The sequence below is a fragment of the Elaeis guineensis genome, chromosome 1 (assembly GCF_000442705.2).
Source record: "Elaeis guineensis isolate ETL-2024a chromosome 1, EG11, whole genome shotgun sequence".
Classification (NCBI taxonomy): Eukaryota; Viridiplantae; Streptophyta; class Magnoliopsida; order Arecales; family Arecaceae; genus Elaeis; species Elaeis guineensis.
The window spans coordinates 4,579,807-4,600,807 of NC_025993.2; the positions used below are offsets into that span (position 1 = coordinate 4,579,807).

The 21,001-nt window shown below is 36.9% G+C and overlaps 2 protein-coding genes across 4 annotated transcripts; both read left to right on the forward strand.

Annotated features, from left to right (window-relative positions):
* Positions 1–655: 655 nt before the first annotated feature.
* On the forward strand, positions 656–10,202 carry LOC105035869 (2-alkenal reductase (NADP(+)-dependent)). Its single transcript, XM_073260220.1, is given in 8 exon segments — positions 656–1,108; positions 1,343–1,472; positions 1,475–1,631; positions 5,086–5,404; positions 5,496–5,673; positions 6,362–6,528; positions 6,655–6,737; positions 9,737–10,202. Coding segments are annotated over 8 exon segments (1,845 nt in total). The 5' UTR covers positions 656–676; the 3' UTR covers positions 10,116–10,202.
* A 3,023-nt stretch (positions 10,203–13,225) lies between these two features.
* LOC105034932 (probably inactive leucine-rich repeat receptor-like protein kinase At5g48380) lies at positions 13,226–17,788 on the forward strand. 3 transcript variants are annotated; one of them, XM_010910290.4, is made up of 4 exons: positions 13,226–13,480; positions 14,698–14,779; positions 15,419–16,353; positions 16,471–17,788. In XM_010910290.4, exons 3-4 carry the CDS (start codon positions 15,520–15,522, stop codon positions 17,467–17,469), a joined length of 1,833 nt encoding a protein of 610 aa, XP_010908592.1. In that variant the 5' UTR covers positions 13,226–13,480; positions 14,698–14,779; positions 15,419–15,519; the 3' UTR covers positions 17,470–17,788. The 3 variants fall into 3 exon arrangements, with proteins under 3 accessions (XP_010908592.1, XP_010908584.1, XP_019704223.1); XM_010910282.4 differs by lacking the exon at positions 14,698–14,779 and having other exon boundaries at positions 13,227–13,480; XM_019848664.3 differs by lacking the exons at positions 13,226–13,480; positions 14,698–14,779 and adding an exon at positions 13,518–13,615.
* Positions 17,789–21,001: the final 3,213 nt, after the last annotated feature.

Consider the following 21,001-nt stretch of genomic DNA (forward strand, 5'->3'; position numbering starts at 1 on the left):
TACCAAAGATCCATACCTTCCCAAACTCTTAAAAATCGGCCATAGCAATCTCTTATCTTATGAATCCAGATCCTCCAGCATCATCCAAATTAATTTTTTAACATTTTAAGGGATGGAATAGCCACGCACAGACTCAACACCTAGTGGGTTAGAATAAGTAATTCTGCAGCTACTCCATCATCTCGGTGACAATTAGAAGAAATAGACAACCGGTTCTCAAGCATTTCAGCATAAAAGAACCAAATTTCTTCTGAAAAAAGAGACAAATTCTTTCATTCCAAATTTGCCGAGTTATACGGGCAACCAGGGCTCAATCAAGCTAGACTTTATGTTACACTCCTTCCACAACAACTTCCAAGGAACACTCCCAACTGTCCGAATCCAACAACCCACATTGCAATCAAAGTCCTCAAAAGAGACAGTTTCGATGGTTTAAACTTGGCACCTTTAACGTGGCCGCCAATAACGCTGTGACTCCACCAAAATATACAAATTTCGGTGCGTCTTTACCAGAAAACAGCCCTACACGTAACTCAGAAAGGTTTCAAACCAAGTCATCGTTTGGGAGGGGAGGTTGTTAATTTCCACCAATCCAATCCTTTAAATACCCCTTAAAACTCCTACTACAAGCAACCACATTTCTCTGTACATTCTTTAGAAGTATAGTACTAGTCCAATGGCAAAGCTCATTATCTTCTTCCTATTGAAACTATTTCTCCTCTGCTCCCTGCCAAGATCAAATGCAGTCTACAACGTACTCAATTTTGGAGCCAAAGCTGATGGTAAGACGGACTCGGCCCAACCACTCCTCAAAGCTTGGGCGGCGGCGTGCCGATCATCTTCCCCGGCGACAATCCATGTGCCTGCAGGGAGTTTTCTACTAAGCCAAGCCATCTTCAATGGTCCATGCAAGAACACGGCGATCAAGTTTTCGATCGATGGGACGATCATCTCACCTTCATATTATGGCAAGTCAGGTGCTTCTAAGGAATGGATTGCGTTTAACAATGTCGAAGGCGTGACGATTCGCGGCGGTAACCTCGATGGAAGAGGTGGAGCTCTGTGGACCTGCAAATTTGATGGCCGGAGCTGCCCAACCGGTGCAACTGTAAGTAAATAAGCATAACATACCTTTGAGAATAATCATGTCATAGTTGCACGTATTAATTCAGCATAGATCACTAAAACTACTTTGCTTAAATCAAGCAACAATACTAGCATGTGCATGTCACCATGTTGCTAGATGGCTAGTTAGTAGTGTTTGATCAATAGTATCATGGCCATTTAAGTGAATTAAGGCATTTGCTCTGAAATTGATTTGTGTTTTCCGATGAATTTGCAGTCACTGACCTTCAGCAACTCGAAGAACATCATGATCGATGGCGTAACATCGATCAACAGCGAGCTGTTCCACATTGCCATCGTCGGCTGCCAAGGAGTGAGGATTCAAGGTGTTTACATCCTGGCTCAGGGAACAGCCCTAATACTGATGGCATTCATGTTCAGATGTCCACCGGCGTCAGCATAGTTCGGGCCAACATCAAGACCGGCGATGACTGCATCTCCATCGGACCGGGCACCTCGCACCTTTGGATTGAGCGTGTGTTCTGTGGACCAGGGCATGGCATCAGGTGAACATCTTAAGGGAAAAAAATTAATCAAGGCTAGGTACATCTTAGTTTGGCCCAAAACCAAGCACTATTTTGACCAAACTAAGGAGCAAATGAGTCAGTATGGCTCTAAAATTTGCACATAAAGCAACATGGATGAGGCATGTGTCAGCTGAAATGCATCATTTCTTAATTCTTCTAGCCCTCTATTTGATGTTCATATAGATATTTTATTTATGTACATGAGGGGCTCTAGACTTAGACATGCATGGAAACAAAGTTGGTCTACATGTGGCCTGCATTCTAGACTTATGCATACATGTAGACAAATTGACCTAAATGCCAAATAAGTCATTGCCTTATGTTTTTCATGAACCAAATAAGCACAGAACACTTTCATTTCTAAAGGATTCTTGAATTTAAGCCAACTCCTCATGAAAGGAACAAGCATTGACCAAGTATTCTTTATGTGGAACACATCACACATATTTTTGAACTTTTTCAAATCAACATTGATGCTGTGCCCCCATTAGGATTTGAACTATACACCTCTCTGAGTCTGAGAATGAACATTTAGGAGAGGTATGCCAATAGTTGAACCCAGGTCATGTTGAATAGTCTTGACTAGTTGTGCACTATACACTGTATTCAGGTGTTTTCCATGATATAAATTTAGCAAATGTTTTTTTTTTTTTTTTTTATTAATTTCATCTTCAATAAATTGGGTTTAATCATCCCGGATTTTGGATGTGTTTGTTTTGTATCAGCATTGGGAGCTTAGGCAAGTCGGGGGATGGACTCCAGGTGAAGGGTGTACAAAATGTGACTGCTAAATCTGTCATGTTTGCGAACACTCAAAACGGGTTCAGGATTAAGACTTGGGGAACAAATGCTCGTGGTTACGTTAAAGGAGTTGCTTTTGTGAACGCACTGATGAGAAATGTCCAAAACCCTATCATCATCGATCAGAACTATTGCCCTGGAAACCAAAATTGCCCGGACAGGTATATATTGCTTCAAATTTTAACTGCAGTAAATGCATAAATAGCTTTGATAGCAATTGGCAATGAAGTTTTTCCTTTTTTCTTTATATATCTAATTACTAACCAGTTGCAAATAATCTTTTTCTTTTTCTTTCTTTTTTTTGCAGAATTCGGGCATTGAGATCAGCCATGTAACTACAAAAATATTCGAGGGACATCCGCAACAGAAGTCGCTGTGAATTTCGACTGTAGTCCAAGCAATCCATGCAATAAAATTAGATTGAAAGATATTAAGCTCACCTATCAAAATCGCGGGCATGGTCTTCTTGCAAACATGCTTATGGAATTGCCACTGGTTCTGTTATCCCAACAAGTTGTCTTTGATGCATATGCCACTGGCATTATGCTATTAGTGTAGGGTAGGGTATTGGGTAGTATGTGCATTGGCCTGCTCAAGCCGACACTCGAATGCCCTTGTTTCATGTATTTTTGCTTGTGCACTTATCTTACTCCATGGAGAAAACTAATTTGTTCTTTTTTTGAGGTTTTCATATTCACATCTATGTTTCTTGTTCCCTTATTTCATTTTTCTTTTTTTTTTTTTCAAGCATGGACCATGAATTTCCAAACGGCAACAAAAATCCCCAGCTTGAGGGTACCTTGTTGAATTGTTGTTCATTTCTAATTCATTGATACTCGATAAGACCTCGATTCTATTAGCAGACATGTATAGAAATACATGGAAACTGCAGGGGTAATACAGCTTTCACTGATTAAATCAATGAAGAAAAAATGGAATTTAACAATCACATGGACAATGGTTCTTAAATTGAAGTTGGAACTTGGTTGCAGCCCAAAGTTCACTCAAGAAACTATTGTGGAACTTGATCTCTGTCATGTTTAGTCTAGTTATACGATCAGTTCATTTGAACATTTTTGTAACATGGACTAACACTAAAATCACCTTGAACCTTTCTTTTCTTTGTCTTTTGATTATTCTAAATGACTCTCAACAGTCAACTAACTACATCCTTGGCAGGCCATTACTCGTTTCTTACCTGAACTTGCTTGGTAGTTGAATCCTCTGTTTCTAGGTCTTCTATTGTTGCTGTAGAGCTCTAATTCAATCACTCTCCTTATGTGTTTCTTGGGGGTGATTTCAGCTAGATCTTCCCAGTTCATGCACAAAAGCATATTATTTGTAAGTGATATTTCTCATGCTCATAATATATGGTCGGATAACATCTTTGTTTTTTGACTTTTGTTTTTGGACGAGAAACATTTTCTTTGCTTTGAATTGCGAATAGATTGTTCCCTATAAAATCAATATTAGGACAGTGGAAGAGACCAAACATTCTACTCCATTTTTCAAAAAGCTTACTCTTCCATTTCTTGATAATTATAATATTTGCCCCTAACCTTTATTTGTTAATAGAGGGTCAGTATTAGGCATCAAAACGATAGAACCATCATAGCAAAATCCTTATTTTTGTGGTGGTGATGACCTCTCAGGATGCGTTTCAAGAGAACATACCAAAGAACATCTTACCAATTTGATGATACGTTGAAAAAAGATTCTATTATTTCTCTCTCCCTATCAGCCATTTACTGCCACAACGAGAGAGTACCAAGCTTTTATGTGATCGTTAGGTTGTGGTTTTTTGCCTTTATTTCTCTGTACATTTTGAGGATGAGATTTCTTGAAAATCTAGAATGGTGAGCTATAAGAATTGAAAAACCAAATTTATAGAGAGAGAATAAAATTGGAAGCATCTAATTTGAGATCTATCTTTTATAATTTTAGTTTTAAATATCTATTTTTACTAATCATATCTACTTTTAAAAAAGTTATGATCTCTTCCAACTAGAAAAAAAAAAAAATCTGATATAAACTTTATATTAATAGACATAATTAATATAAATATAGATATAGAAATCGATGAAGAAATCTAGAATTTAATTTTGCTGTTTTTCTTATTCTTTTCATTCTTTTAAGAGGTTTGTGTTGAGTGAGATGAAAAAAATCTGCTCTTTTTTTTTATCAAATATATTATGATATTCTATGAATTCTTTACCCATGCATATATCTTGAAAAATGACTTTGCTCTAGGATTTTTATCTTGGTCAAACATGTTAGTATGTAGTGCTATCAAGCGTCACTTGATACAATATTTGCATAAATCTTGGCTTCTTATCTTAGTTGATGTAAAGCAATCAATTAAACCCAAGATATTTGCTAATAGAATGTATTCACACCACTCAATATTCTCCAGCCACCTTTTTCTTTCTTAAATATCTTTTTAATCAACAAATATCCAAAAACAATTGCCAGATACAATTCTTAATTCTTGATTTATCATATCAACGAAGATTTCAACATCTTAGTACGGAAATATTGGCCAAAATCTCAAGAAAATGTTAATTTTATTATTTTATTTATTTGTTATATTGAGATGCTTTCATCTCCGCCTGGACGGCTCGCCGGTGGAGAGTTGGAAGCCCAGCTCCGCTGCACCTGGCCCGACCGTTTCACCACCACCCAAATCTCTCTCTGTCTCTCTTTCTCTCAGGGGAATGGAAATGGCGGAAGGGGAGGAAGTGAGGAACAAGCAGGTGGTCTTGAAGGGATTCATCGTGGGAGCTCCGAAGGAGACGGACATGGAGTTGAGGGAGGGGACGGCCATGCTGCGGGCTCCCAAGGGGTCGGGTGCCATCCTCGTGAAGAACCTCTACCTCTCCTGCGACCCCTACATGAGAGGGAGGATGAGGGAGAACTACGATTCCTACATCCCTCCCTTCCAACCCGGCTCCGTACACCCTTCTTTCTCCTTCTTCCCCTTCTTCTTCTTCTTCTTCTTCTTCTTAACTTTTCTTAGATTTTGCTACTTGTATTCCTGAAAAGGTGATAGAGGGCTTTGGTGTATCCAAAGTTGTGGATTCCGACAATCCAAGTTTCGGTGTGGGCGACTTGGTCTCAGGGCTAACTGGTTGGGAAGAGTATAGTTTAATTTCGAAGACTGAGCGGCTGAGGAAGATTCAAATCAACGATATCCCTCTCTCCTATCATCTCGGTCTTCTTGGTAGGTCCTTTCTCTTATTATTGTTGTGGAAATCCTGTCGAGTTTAAGTTTTTGTTACTAATGTACCAGCAAATTTAAAGACAATTGTGCAACAATATTGCAAGCTGGAACTATTAGCATCATGTTTTATCTTTTCGGATTTATTCTTGCAAAGAAAAGTTGCATATTATTGCATATTCAATATAGTACGTTATGAAAGATTGTAGACAAGTAGTTTCCACATAAATCTACACGCCACCTCGTGGTAAATGATGCTTTGCTGCATTGTCAGCCATTATTGCTTAGCTTCAATGTTATTTAAATGGAGGATCAGTGTGCAAGTAAAAGAAGCTAATTACTGAGGTGTTGCAATCTTTTTTATGGAAAATGTGTGCCTTTGAACAAATATATGTGATTTTATTGTTTATAATATAGAGGAAAAATTATCAAGTTTCTTGTAAGTTAAGGGATGCTTTCTGGCAATCCCACAGATTTTGTCTGCCTATTCTATTTTTGCATTTGCTCATTTAGCTTTTATATATGAATGGGTCAATATTGGGAAACACGGTCTTTTATCTTCGATACTCAAAAATTATGAACCAGCTTATTAACAGGGTATATGTTCTGTGTTTTATATCTTTCGATCGTTTTGTCGGATCTATTGCATATGCTATTGAACAATGTAGCCTGAATCAGTTTTTTGGCACAGGTATGCCAGGTTTTACAGCGTATGCTGGATTCTATGAGATCTGTTCTCCAAAGAACGGAGAGTATGTCTTTGTGTCTGCTGCATCAGGAGCAGTAGGCCAGCTAGTTGGTCAGCTTGCAAAGCTACATGGCTGTTATGTTGTTGGAAGTGCAGGCACAAGGCAAAAGGTAGGCTCTTGCTGAATCATTGATTTCATATATATACATACATACATATATGTGTGTGTGTGCGCGCGCGCGCATGCGTGCTTGGGATTAGTTGTTTTAATTGAGATAACTGAAATGGCAAATCAGGTTGATCTTCTGAAGGACAAACTAGGATTTGATGAAGCTTTCAATTACAAAGAGGAATCTGACTTAAACATGGCTCTGAAAAGGTCAGTTCACAAAGACAGCATGGAATGAACTACTGAGGATCTTAATTTTTCTAGTCGTGGCTTAGTTTATTGCATCTAGTCTATATTAGAAATGTGAGCAAGGTTCCTGCATCATATATAAACTATTTATCCATTAATAAAAAATTTTTGATATATGCTTTCTACTTGATTATATAAGTTATGACCTAAGTCTATAAGTGACATCTTAGCTGGTTGTTTCAATTTACTTCATCTTTAAATTTATTATTGTGCATTTCTGCCTATCAACCCTCTCTTCTTGTAGGGTTCTTAGAAAGCTATTTTAGTGTTAGTATGGTCCAACTTCAATACATGGCATTTTTTTTTCCTTTTCTTTGTTCCCTTCTCTTTTTTTCTTTTTTTTTTCTTTTTTTTTTTTTGAGGCTGTTGAGTTTGAGGAATCACCAGTTTTATCAAAAACTTTTTATGTAAAACCTCATATTTATAAGCATAGATATTGAGAATGGTATAGTAGGTGTAGGAGCAGAGGAGGAAATTGTGTTATTCATTGAGATGAGATGTGATGTGGATATCAAGGATTTGGTTTCTAATAGAGTGGGGATTCACATCATAAAAGACCTGTTTCAAGAGAATCACTAGCTCCTGGGAACCTCATTAAACCCATGTTTTAGATTTTATGGGACGCTTAAATTACCTATAACCCAATTGGTAACTTGCAAGCACATGGGTTAACTAACCCTACCAAAACCAGGTTTCATCAAAATCTTGTTTTAGTGGAACCTAGTAATCAAACAAACCATTACTGTATCATATTATTCTCATTAGGCTTGAAGCTCAGAAGTCACTAGTGTTAAATAGTCCCATGGTCACTGGCCCACTATACGTGTCTATGTTCTATTTTGTTGATATCTGGTACACAGCCTTAGCTTATGAATATCTCTCCCTCCTGTGATGCTGTTTCTGATTGCCTCCTATAATGGGTATTGTTGCATTATTTACTCTATCTTCAGGCACTTCTCCAGTGAAATAATATATGGCATCATCTTGATGGCTGAGATTGCTTCTTCAGACAAGTTTGTGTGTTTGTTTTTGGTTTTTTTTTTAAACAGATGAAAGAAGGGGAATGGTTTTGCCACACCAAATAGCCTTTTGTTTAGAGGATCTTTCAGGCTTGGCCCCATGGCCAAGAACTAATTAGCGAGCCCAAAGGCAAAGAGCACATGTCATAATGGTCCATAGACCCTTGTATCATGGTAGTTGGCAAAATATGACCCAAACCTGCTAAGCTATACAAAAATCCACCTGAAATAAATGGGTTTGGCGTTCGGGCTGGTCATTTTTAAATTCAGATAAAAAATGGTCAACATGGAACCAACCTATTTATTTACTCCCGAACCTGGTGGGTTGCCCGAGTCGAATCGGCTGGAAATTATTGGTTCCCAAACCCATGGACCATGTTGATCTCGCTGTTCTATTTGTTGCATTTTGCTCAATTCTTGGTTAGTTAGTTTTTGATGTGATATATTCTAAGTTTTTAAATTTTTTGTGCTTATGATGATAAGTTGCAAGTTTAATATGATTTTTTTGTTTGTGATCTTTGCCATGCTATAGCTTACCTTATTTTTTAGTTATATATTTAATTGGCAAGTGCAAATTTATATTCGTTGATGGATGGGCCCTTGTTTATTTAAAATAAATGGGTCGGGCATGGGTTGAAAATCTTTTTGACCCAAATCCACTTTGACTCAACCCAACCCCACCAATTTCCAGCCCCATACCATGGTCATGGTACTAGACCTTAACACCAAGCACCATAGGACTCCATTAAAGAAAAAGGGAGCAGAAGTCAGACTCTTGACCACTGAAAGGGTAGAGATTGATTTGTAAGAGGAATCTGAAAAAACGCACATCCTCCTTGGTCATCTCTCTCCAGTTCCATATGCAATAAGCTCAATCTAGTTTGGCGAAAAATGCTTCATTTGGTATAAAATTTCAAACTCGCCTAGGTCTGCACGGCTGCACCAAGAATCGGGAAGCTTCCTGTGTAAATGAACTCTGCAAATGTTTGTGCAGGGAGCACGCTATCCTGTTTTGATCCTATCAAAGGTTGATATACTAACACAAGGAAGACAGAGGATAACTTTCATTATGAAGTATTTTAAGAGAAAACATCCTTCAAATCGACTGATATGGTCTTGATTATAATTTTGTTGTCATTTTATCTTGATAGAAATGATCATATTCTGAAACTCCTGTAATGAGCTTATTTAACTATTTATGGATTTCAGTCGAGCTGTAAATAATAAATGACTTGCCCAGACGATTTTTTTTTCTAAAAAACAATCCAAATATAAAGCTTTATATCAAATTGTTTAGATCATATATCTGAATACAAATAGCTGATAATATGTGATTTTTGTACATTGGTTGTGGTGTATATTGCAACATCTCATTTTCGTTAATTTAATGATCCTTGAAGGTCTGCTTGGGTTTGATATCAGGTCACATAAATTTGCTCTATCACTCCATGGAGACTTCTCTACTTCAAGTCATGCATTCTGGTCAATCCCCTCTGGCAATAAAGAGATTTTTTTGTTGATATAATTTCAATGAAACACATAATTTAATTTAGACAACTGTGAACTTTTAAGATTAAGTTTTTATTTGCTAATTTCCGGTCCAAACTTGACTGTCTCTGTTCAGACTTTTTTTTTTTTTAGAGTGCTGTTCGAACATGTTTGACTCAGTTATGTACAGTGTTTGCAAAATTGATGGAATCTTCAATTTCTTTTTCTTTTTCTTTTTATTATAGATTGGTTGACAATTTTGTCTATCAAATAGGTTAGATCATAAAGAAAATAAAATCTCCATGCTGAACTGAAATTTCTCATCATCATGTGTCATATTGCTTTCTAAAGGTTTCAGCTTTATTATGTGATGCCTGGACTCTTGAATTTCTCATTTGTCATGCCTTGTACTGGTCCTCAGCACCTTCATCTTTTATAACCTGTGAACCTTAGGTATTTTCCCGAGGGCATCGATATCTACTTTGATAACATCGGTGGCCCGATGCTTGATGCGGTGCTTCTCAACATGAGACTACATGGTCGAATTGCTGTATGTGGAATGGTCTCTCAGAGTGGAGTCTCTGTTCCTCAGGGAATCTGTAACCTGTTGTGTCTTGTAACAAAGAGAGTAAGGATGCAGGGTTTCCTTCAGCACGACCATCTGCACTTGTTTCCTCAGTTCTTGGATCATATGGTTAGCTATTACAAGCAAGGGAAGGTTGTTTACATAGAAGACATGAGTGAAGGACTTGAGAGTGCTCCAAATTCATTTGTTGGCCTATTCACTGGTAAAAATGTAGGCAAGCAGGTAGTATGTGTTTCCGAAGAGTAATTTTCTTTTACATGCTTGGCCTTTTATGTTGTTCTTGTATGCAATGTATAACTTCATTCTTATAAATTTCCCAAATTCTCTTGTTCATTTTTTATCACGTACTGAAATGTTTGTGAAACATAAGGAGAAGCATATGCTGTTTATTAGCTGGGGTGGCAATGGTTGACCGTTTGATCTGTTTAGATTGATTCAATCCATTATAGATCAACTTAGTTCATCTGTTTAATAAAATGATCAGATTTGGGTCTAGATTTTGGATACATTTAATAAACATTTTGGGTTCAGGTTGATAGATTTTTTTTATCTATATTGTATTCGATCCCATCTAATTGCCACTCATATTTATTAGGCTTTGAAGCTAGTATTTAAGTAAAGGACGGGATGTGTATTCCTCACAAGTAGTTTATTGGAATACAATGTTAGAGTCTGTGTGGATAATTGTTCATGTTGTTTCCCTGTGCTAGTGATGTTGTAGACAGGAGCCCATGGATCCTACACTTCCGCCTTTCGGCGTCATTTAATTGTGTACCTTTTTTCCAAGAGCGGAAGTCTTGCTTGAGAACCCGTTTTAAGGGTTTAAGGATTCGATTGATTCGTGAAAATATTTTTTTTTAAAAAATATTTTTTATAAAATTATTTTTAAAAAAATTATTTTTTAAAAATATGATTTTATTATATTTTGTTGATTATGAAAAAATAATTAATGCAGAGTGGTTTGTGTTTGGTTAAGTATTTATTTTTTTTAAATATCAATTATATCCTAAATATATATAAAATTATATTTTTTATTTTTAAAATTTATATAAATAATAATAATAATATGAAAATTTTGATATATATCATTATTCAATATTTTATACTAATTATCTATTGATATTTTATAAAATTTTAATCGTAAATTTAAAAAAAATATTTTTAAAAAAAATATATCATCAAAGCTTCAAATTTATTTTTCTCGTGATTTTTCTTTCATGAAAAATATCTTCCAATGAAAAAATTTTTTTTCATCCTTTCTTTTTCAAAACTCTAATCAAATAATTTTTTTTTATTTTATAAAAATTATTTTTTTTCTCTCCACTTCAGGTGAACCTAACGAATCCTAAATGTATGGTCTGATCCATATTTTTTCCGACCTAATTCGATTGTCATCGTTAATATTGTAGAATCATGGTCCATCAACAAATATATCATCGCTCTCACTGAAGATGCCCTCTTTGTCCTCGCCTTTGGCCGCCTACCGTCAGCAAACCCTGTCGGAGCGAAACATCTCTGCCATCTCATCCAGCCCAAGAACCCCTCCCCAAAATTTTCCCGGTCAAGCTCTTGCTGTTGGAAATGAACACGTAATTTGATGGAGTCGTCCCAAGATGGGTCCATGATTAAAGTCCGTAGAAAAAACGTCCGCAAGGCGGCAGTTTTCCACTTGCCCCGTCCTGACGCGGAGACGTCAAAAATCGCACGTAGCTTGATTTGCGTTCCCACCTGGTCCCCGACCAGTCAGCTGTTAGTCAGTTACTACTCCCGACCGTCAACATTCACACCCAAAGCATGCCATCCCTCGGCAGCGTCCCGCATTCCTCAGTACCAGTGAGGACTCCTGCCGGGGTCTTCGCTAATTTATAAGATTAAAATATGTTGTTCACATCAGTCAGCACTCGGCGATGGCTGAAAAGGACACGTGGAACACGGGTACGTGGCAATCATCCATTTGCAGACAATGCTGCTCTCAGATCATGGCGAAAGTTGTCATCTCGGCGTATACGGCTCCCGAACAGCGAGAGAATAACTAGACTCCCGGGACACCGGAACCCATTCTCATTTCACCACTATTTTATTTGCAAATAATTAATTTTTATAATGATAATAATATCAAAATCATATGGTAATGAGCAGTAATGGTAGTAATCCTTTTTTTTTTTTTTTTTTGGGAACGATGGCAGCAACAAAATTATGCTTCATGTTCCAAACTTGAACCTTTATGTTGTTTTATTCAAGGGATTTGACGAGAATGCACGTGATTTTAATCTGGATAAAAATGGGGCATTTCTCGAATGAAAACACAGCAGCAAACTTAATTAGTACATATATATTTGATATTACAAAAATAACCTTCTTTATTTTCATTTTTGAAGGATTTTTTTTTGGCAAAAGTGTCTTTTAAGTTGCTAAAACCAAAAAGAAAACAATTCTCTTTAGACTCTTTTGGACTACTAACCCCAAGTCTTTAAAATGAATATCGTTAAGTTTGACTAATATATAGATATTGGTGTTGGAGGAGAGACTCGAATGGTTTTCTTGTAGATAGTTTAAATCTAAGTCGGTTGTGCAAGTGGAGTGTGAATGCACGGAAAAAGTGGAGACTAACTTCTTCTAACCTATAAAAAGGATAATGATAGGATACTATTCTTGTAGGATCAAATTCAAATTGAGTCATTTTTGTTGGTTAAAAAAAAATATATTTTTTATGAATTTGATAATTGAGTTATTTTCTTGTAAAATTATTATAAAATATTTCAATATGATGCAAAATAATTTTTTTTAATAAATTAAAAATAAAATCAAGACTGCAAAGAAAAATACTTTGTGTATCTTAGGGGTGCCTCAATATGCACCTAAATTTTTGTGAAATATCAAAAATAAAATAAATAGAAACCAGATTTGATACTTGCTAGAATTTATGTTTGATATATGCTTAGCAACATCTTTTTCAAATATAAGAGTAAAATAAATATTTAAAGCTTCAATATTTTTATGATAATTAAAGGTTTAGAAGTCAGGAAGTAGCAGATATTAGGTATTTGAAAGAAAATTTTCAAAATTTCTCCATAAAAAAACAGAACATATGATGTAAATTTTATAAAATAAAATATATCAAAATATTTCTATATTTGTACATGTGTATTGAGATAACGAGAATTTGGAGAGGCAAAAAGAAGAAACAACATCACTAATAATTCATGAATGCTTCAACGATTCAAAGTTCAAACAATAACATATGACGTTTTGGAAGAATCAAAGAAAAATAAAGTTTTTTTCTGGTAGAAATATCACATTTTTTGTGATTTTTACTTGGGGGAAAAGGGGAACAAACTGTTGTTATTGGGGGTGGTGGCTGAATCTTCCAAATGGCTCCACCCATCCCCCTTTTTTTTCTCTCCTGAAATTGTTTAATTTATTAATTGGCTGAGTGTGGAAACTCCGCAAAGCATGACAAGTCTTCCACCCTCTGGTCGTTGTTGATTTCCGCGTTCCCGTTCCCCGCAACTTCTTCTCTCGTCCCACTTTCTTTTTTTTTTTTAAGGGTTTGGATTGGATTTCGTCCGTCGGACTACTTGCCACTCTTCTACGCGCCACGGCGGTCGCTGGTGAGTGACAAGTTTCGATTTTTTTGTCATTTTTTCAAGAATTTAAGATGCTCTTTTTAGTCTGTGAGTTGGTCGTTAGTGGAATCTTCTGGCTATTTTGGGTCAAGCTGGGATCTTTCATCTTTCTTCCTGGGGGTATGCTTGGATTTTAGTTATGCTGATGAATTTGGACAATCTAGTGATGGAGTTTTGTGGATTTTAGAGATCTCGGTGGAGTTCTTCGATATGTTTTTCCACCAATTTTTTGGAAAAGGCCCGGCTTTTCGTTTGGAGGGTTTGATGGGTGAATTATAGGGCCAAAAGAAATTCTATTTAGAATATTGACTATTAAGTTTTCTTCCATTAGAATCATAGTTCAGTTGTCTTCTTTTTTGTATACGTGGTTTGTCATGGATGAAATGTTCTGATTTTTGTTGCTGTTGTCGTTGTTGTTGTTGTTGTTTTTAGTAATAACTCTGGACAGAATTTGCCGAGTTTGATGGTGGAAGTGTAAGGTCTTCTGAGCTTGATTATTCAATAATATGCGTTTTTTGGCTCGCAAATGGTACTTCCTTATGGTGGTTTGTCTGTTGGAGATGATATCTTTTTCTTTTTTCCTTTCAATAATTGTGCATACAAGTTGCTGTGATTTGATGGTGGAAGTGATTGGCGTTTTCTGAGGTTAATTCTAACCTATTCGATTGATATATTTGGATCTGATGGGTTTAAAGTTGGATCTCTAGTCATTAAGGTTTTGTGGGTTTAAAAATTGCACCTTAGTGCTCTAGTTTTTTGCTTTTATCTTGCTTTATGAGCTCTATTTTCTCGTCTTCTTAGTTGAACTTTTAGCTTTCTGAATCAGTGGGTCTGGATCTTGCTGGAATTTGGTTTGAGTTTCACTGGGTTGGAAGGATTAGATGAGAGAGTTCTGTAGTTTGAGGGTCCGGGCCAAATAATCTGTCTGGCGTAAGGATCTTTTGTGCTGATTACAAAAGGAAGCAGCAGTTTTTTTTTTAACCATTGGTTTTTCCAAGTATGCTGTCTCCTCCAATCCTTTTGAGTTCCGGTGACAAGATAACTTTTCTCAGATTGGAGCCTGTTGGTCAGGGTTCTTGGGTCGAATGACTTGGAACCGAATAGTTTCTGTATTCTGCGTAGTGTACTTCTTCTGTTGTGCAGACTCTGCATGTACATTGCTCGCCTTTTTTGGATTCATTCTTTTCCATTCTGAATGTCAGATATCAGTGTTTTTTATGATCGGTGGTGCTAGAGTTGAATATGCTCATTATCAAGCATGTTTATAGTTCATCTGATGCTCAGGTAAAAGTTGAATTAGGTTTCGCTGCTGCTTCTTATTCTTCAAGCAAACAACTGTGTTATCGGATATGTTTTACTTGCTCGTTCTACATGTGAAGTGTAATCCATGAGGTTGTATATGAGTAGCTAAATACTTCCTGTCTCTTTAACTGTTTTCTCTATTTTTAGCTGTTGGACTGAGTTCTGTTTCTTGGTAGTGACATGTTTTACAATGTGATCCCTATTTCATGTCTTTACTATGTTATGGCATGAAAATTGAGGACATATGGCTAAAGTTCTTCTTTTGTCGTCTCACCTGTTGAACTTCCATATGGTTATCTTTACTCTTCAGAACTTCCTGGTCTTTGAAGCTCACTAGGAGAAACCTTCTAGATAGGGGAATGAACCCTCTTTAGAACTTTCTAGGAACTTGTACACACACCTGCTTCCTAAGCGCTTCCTTCCTACAAAGTTTTTAACTGTCTGCTTTCCTGAACCCACATCTACCTACTAATATCTTAACATTCAAGGAGGAGTACACTAAATTACTTAGCTGCCTTTTGCTTGTTGAATTTAGAATTCTGTAGGTATTATAATACATTTTCTTATTTAGCATGATAAAATCCATTTTTTTGACAAAACTTGGATCATATTTTTGTGCAGGTACAGCAGGAACCTGGAGAGCAATAATGCTTGTCCATTATACAGCTTAGTTGGTTGTCTAGAATCTGCATTCAGCCGATGTGCCTAGTTTTTTATTGCTTATGACCATGGAAAGTATAGCTATCATTATTCTTCTTCAGACCCTTCTCTGGTTATTGCTGGGTAATGTATGTTATGGTACTCAAACTGATATTAAATGCCTGAGAACATTACAGCGATCATTGAATGACCCCAACAACATGCTGACATATTCGTGGAAATTTGATAACTTGACTGAGGGCTTCATGTGCAAATTTAATGGCGTAGATTGCTGGCATCCTGATGAAAGCAGGGTCCTTAATCTGCGTCTCTCCAACATGGGTCTGCAAGGGCAATTCCCCTCAGGTCTTGAGTATTGTACCAGTTTGACTGGACTGGATCTCTCAAACAACAATTTTTCTGGAACCATTCCACCTGACATCTCGAAAAAGCTGCCTTATGTAACTTCTCTTGATCTCTCCTTTAACAGTTTCTCTGGTGAAATTCCAGTGAGCCTGTCAAACTGTACCTACCTTAATGTCCTCAATCTTCAACACAACCGACTGACTGGCCAGATCCCTGGGCAAATTGGTGGTCTTGATCGATTGACGACATTCAATGTGGCTGACAATTTGTTGTCAGGACCAATTCCTTCATTTAAGAAGTCCTTCCAAGCTATATACTTTGCAAACAATCAAGGGCTTTGTGGGAAACCCTTGGAATATTGTAAGGGGCCTCCAAAGAAAAGCCATACTGCAGTCGTTGTGGGAGCAGCCATTGGTGGCGCACTATTTACCATCATAGTGGTGGGAGTTATTATATTCTATTGTTTGCGTAATGTGCCCATCAGGAAAAAGGAAAAGGATGCTGATGAAAACAAGTGGGTGAAGAGCATAAAGGGAGCCAAAGGCGTCAAGGCAAGTTGACTATATTTCATGTCCTCTTAATTTAAATCTGTAAGGACAGCTTAAGTACTATAGTCTTTTTGCCTTATTTAAGGTTCATATAGACTTACAATGAATTCTTGTATCCAGGTTTCTATGTTCGAGAAGTCCATTTCAAAGATGAAGTTGAATGATCTCATGAAAGCAACCAATGATTTTAGCAAAGAGAACATCATTGGTACAGGGAGAACGGGAACTATGTACAAGGCAATGCTTTCTGATGGCTCTTATCTTGCTGTCAAAAGGCTACAGGATTCCCAACATTCTGAATCACAGTTCATCTCAGAGATGGCAACATTAGGAAATGTAAGGCATCGCAACTTGGTTCCTCTTCTGGGCTTCTGTGTTGCTAAGAAGGAGAGGTTGTTAGTATACAAACACATGCCCAGGGGGACCCTTTATGATCAATTACATCAGGTGGATGACAAGGAGAAAGTACTGGAATGGCCACTGAGGCTAAAAATCAGTATCGGGGCAGCAAAAGGGCTAGCATGGCTTCACCATAGTTGCAACCCTCGCATCCTTCATCGTAACATAAGCTCCAAATGCATCCTTCTGGATGAAGATTATGAACCTAAGATATCTGACTTTGGACTTGCAAGGCTTATGAATCCAATTGATACACATCTTAGCACTTTCATCAATGGTGAGTTTGGTGACTTGGGTTATGTGGCCCCTGAATATACACGCACTCTGGTGGCAACTCCAAAGGGTGATGTTTACAGCTTTGGAACAGTTCTACTTGAGCTGGTTACTGGGGAAAGACCAACTCAGGTGTCTAAAGCTCCAGAAAGCTTCAAAGGCAACTTGGTGGAGTGGATTACTTATCTTTCAAATGGTTCTCTTCTTCAGGATGCCATTGATAAGTCCTTAATAGGAAAGGATAATGACAGGGAGCTCCTCCAGGTTTTGAAGGTTGCATGTTCTTGTGTTCTGTCAGCTCCTAAGGAGAGGCCAACTATGTTTGAAGTATACCAGCTTCTAAGAGCTATCGGGGAAAGATATCACTTTACTACTGATGATGAAATAATGCTGCAACCTCAAAGTCTTGATGCTGATTACCTGGATGAACTTATTGTGGCACAGTGAGACAGTTGGCTGAATCCAGAAGAAAAGCAAATTATCACTAGTTTTATGAATTCTTGTGCTACAACCCCCTTTTGCAATTCATGAGATGCAGTTTTACCTGCCTCTCACATACATAGCACATGCTCAAGTCTTGTAATTGTTTGCTGAAAGGAGCAAAGCAACTTATATCTATTTATCATAGACAGAGGTATCTATATGTATTGCCTGCTGGCTGTCTTTTGTATGGCAGGTATATATAGATCTCTATGCTGCATATTTTAGATGAAGTTTTAGTTTCTAAAATAATATATAAACTATCAATTAGACAGTGATTCTAGTACTTGCCTTTTCGTGGTGAATAATAACCTTGTGTATATGTTGCTCTTATAATTTGAAAATATTAATTGCTATATTCTTCCATCCTCTTTATCATATTTGTTGCATCATTGCCTACTATGTAATTTGACACCCTAAAGAATAATTGTACATTGCTGAGGAAACATTGAAATGAACCACTACTTCTGTTTGTCCATAAAACTATATGCACGTGGAAGTGAAAATGCAATGCAAAGAGAATGGCATGCTAATTGCCTTAGTAATATTAGCTTTTGTGGGAACCAACCCTCCCCCTCCCCCCCCCCCCCCCTCAATTTCCTGGGCTGCCATTTGTTTTGGTGCTTTTATTGGCTTCAAGATCTCTACGTGCTCTTGTTCCTTTCATAAAGTTGTACATTTTCCTACTGGTGCATTTCCTGAGTTGTCATTTCTCTTCCTAATGGTACATTTCCTGTGTTGCCATTTCTCTTAATGCTCTTTTTCGTTGACTGAAAAGGTTCCTTTCCTAGTGGTACATTTCTATGGTGCTGCTTCTCCCTGTGCTTGCAATTCATTCCTTGTTGTGTAAGTGATCACTGATAGATTTTACTTGTATGCATATTTAAAGGTTTATGCCATTTTCCTGCCAAAGACATCATATCACCTTCAGGTCTATCTTCCAATTTCACCAAGAAGCATAATTAATAAAAGCATGTTTGTTCTATTAAAACGAGCTCCACTTGCTACTGAGGTACAGGTTGATTTTGTATTCAAATTGGAAATGTTTGGTTTTAAATCTCTAGTTTTTTCTTCTCCATCTGTGTAAAGGAAGTTGACAGTTGAAATTTTACATGAAATGTTTTGCATGGAATATTGCAGACCTGAAGTGAAATTTTACTTCTTAAGAATCATAACCATAGCAAAGATGGGAAGTCCCACCTCCTGCGCCATTCCTTGTTTTATGTTATTCTTTCATGGGTCCACGTCGGTTCAATTTAGTTCTTCTTTGGTATTTGTCTGAAACTTTTCTCCAATTGCTTTCCACCTCCTCTATTAGAACATGTCTCACAAGGAATTGTAAGTGGTTCGATAACCAACTTTAAAATTACTGACACATAAATGAATGACCCTTAAAGCAGGAACAAGATAGTGCTCTTAAACTTTAAGGGTTTGAAGCACTGTTGTTTATTTGACTTGTTCCAATTACATAACTAGTTGCCTGTTATTTCCTTCCTTTTGAGTGAATATGAAAAGCTTGTTTTAGACTTGGCTAAAATAATCCCAAATAGTGATTTTAAACTGTGGAAGCACTGTTTTTCATTTGGCTTGTTACAGCAACTTTACTAGTTGCTTTTTCTGTCTTCTCTTTTGGATGAATATTTCATATCTCATTGAAATTTGGCTAAATTAACCTCTTATGTAACCCACTCACATGTTACTATTTAGAAATGGCTATTTATCGCCTTGTTGCTGATTTTATTCATCCAGATGATTGCTTATCACTGTACTCAGATAGATTATGTTTGGTGTTTGGCTGCTGGAAGTTTCTCTAATCTTTTAACATCAGTTTTGATTTCTATGTAGATAAAGAACAATTGACACTTTGATTGCAGTACTTTCCACTTTCTTTGGTAACATTTAACTTTGAAATTGCCTGACATGATCTAATCTGTCACAGTTAGAGCTTGATATCCAGCAGTAAAATGTGGGGAACTTTGCAGATGCTATTTGAAATATTAATATATTATAAAATGAGATTTACTCTGTTGTGCATCTTGGGATCTGCAGTCAGGGTGTAGACAAAGCACTCTTATGGCATAGTTAGTTTTGTTCCAAATTTTTTTTAAAAAAAAATTATCTGTTTCTCTTTTTCCCCTTCTTTTAGTAGTCCATATGAAAACTGGTTTCCAGTGTCTCAAAGGAAAATGCTAAAACAAGTTTGGGTGGATTTGTTCTCCCTTCGTTCCAGAAATGAAGTGCTAGAATGATGCCAACTCCAGCAAATCACTACAATGACCAACTCAAACAAATAACTACAAGAGTTATGCACCTTAGCAACCAAAGGCTGAAATCTTTGAAAATATTTTAAAAAAAAAAAGAACTCAAAATCTAAAAGAAGCAGTAAAGCATTCTTTTTTTTTTTTTTTTTTGTTCATCTGGTTGTATAGATCTGGTAGTGGCTATTACATGATCCAGCAGTATATATTACAAAAAAAGATAAATCATTTTTTTATAGGAAATATACAACCTGAATCCTGCACGTTGACTACTTAATCATGAAGCAGGGCATCATCCCATCCGATGGTAATGTGCAAGTCATCATCCTCAAATTGTAGTGGGCCGTTGAGCTTAAATTATCTTTTTTTTTTTTTTTTTTAACGGGGGTACATGGCTTAAATTACCTATTGGTAAATTCGTTTGCCTCTGATGGGTGAGAGAGAGAGAGAGAGAGAGAGGAACGGTCATGAACTAAAAATAGGAGATTTATACAAACAATAACGAAAAAAAGGAACAAAAAATTATAAAAATATCTCTTCAATTTTAGTCTAATTTTATTTATATCTATGTACTTTAAAAAGTGTCAAATTAGTTCTTCTAGTTATCAATATATTCTAATATGGTTCAGTCGTCTATCTTCATTAACAAAATTTTATAAAATGATGAAAATATTCTTATTTTTATCTCTTCCCTCCTTCCTCTTTCTTCCTCTCTGATTGATCCTCTCCTCTATCTCTGGAATCTTCTTTCTCCCTCCTCCTCTCCTTCCTCTTCACTCATTTCTCCTTCTCCACGGTGGCTTCCTCCATCTTCCTCATCTTCTTTCTCTCCATCCTCTTCTCCTTCTTGTTCTCCTCCTTCGATCCATTTCTTGCAGCCGACAATTCCTCTCCCTTTCTCTTTTTATCCACTTTTTTGCTCATCCTCTTCCTTCTCATTATCCTCTTCTTCCTCCAAACTCACCTATGACCCCACCGTTCTATAACGACCCCCTTCACATCCATCTTTTTTCACCAGCAACCCATTCTTCCTCCTCTTTCTCCTCACCCATATCTCCTCCTCCATGACGGTTTCTTCCACCTCCATTCATTCCTCTACCATATTTTCTTCCTCTCATCATCCTCCTCCTTTTCATCCTCTTCCTCTAAGCCGTCTATAAACCACTCTCTTCACAGTGGCTCCTCTACGTCCGTTTCTTTTCGCTGGTAACCCATCTTCTTGCTCTCCATTCTCTCCATTC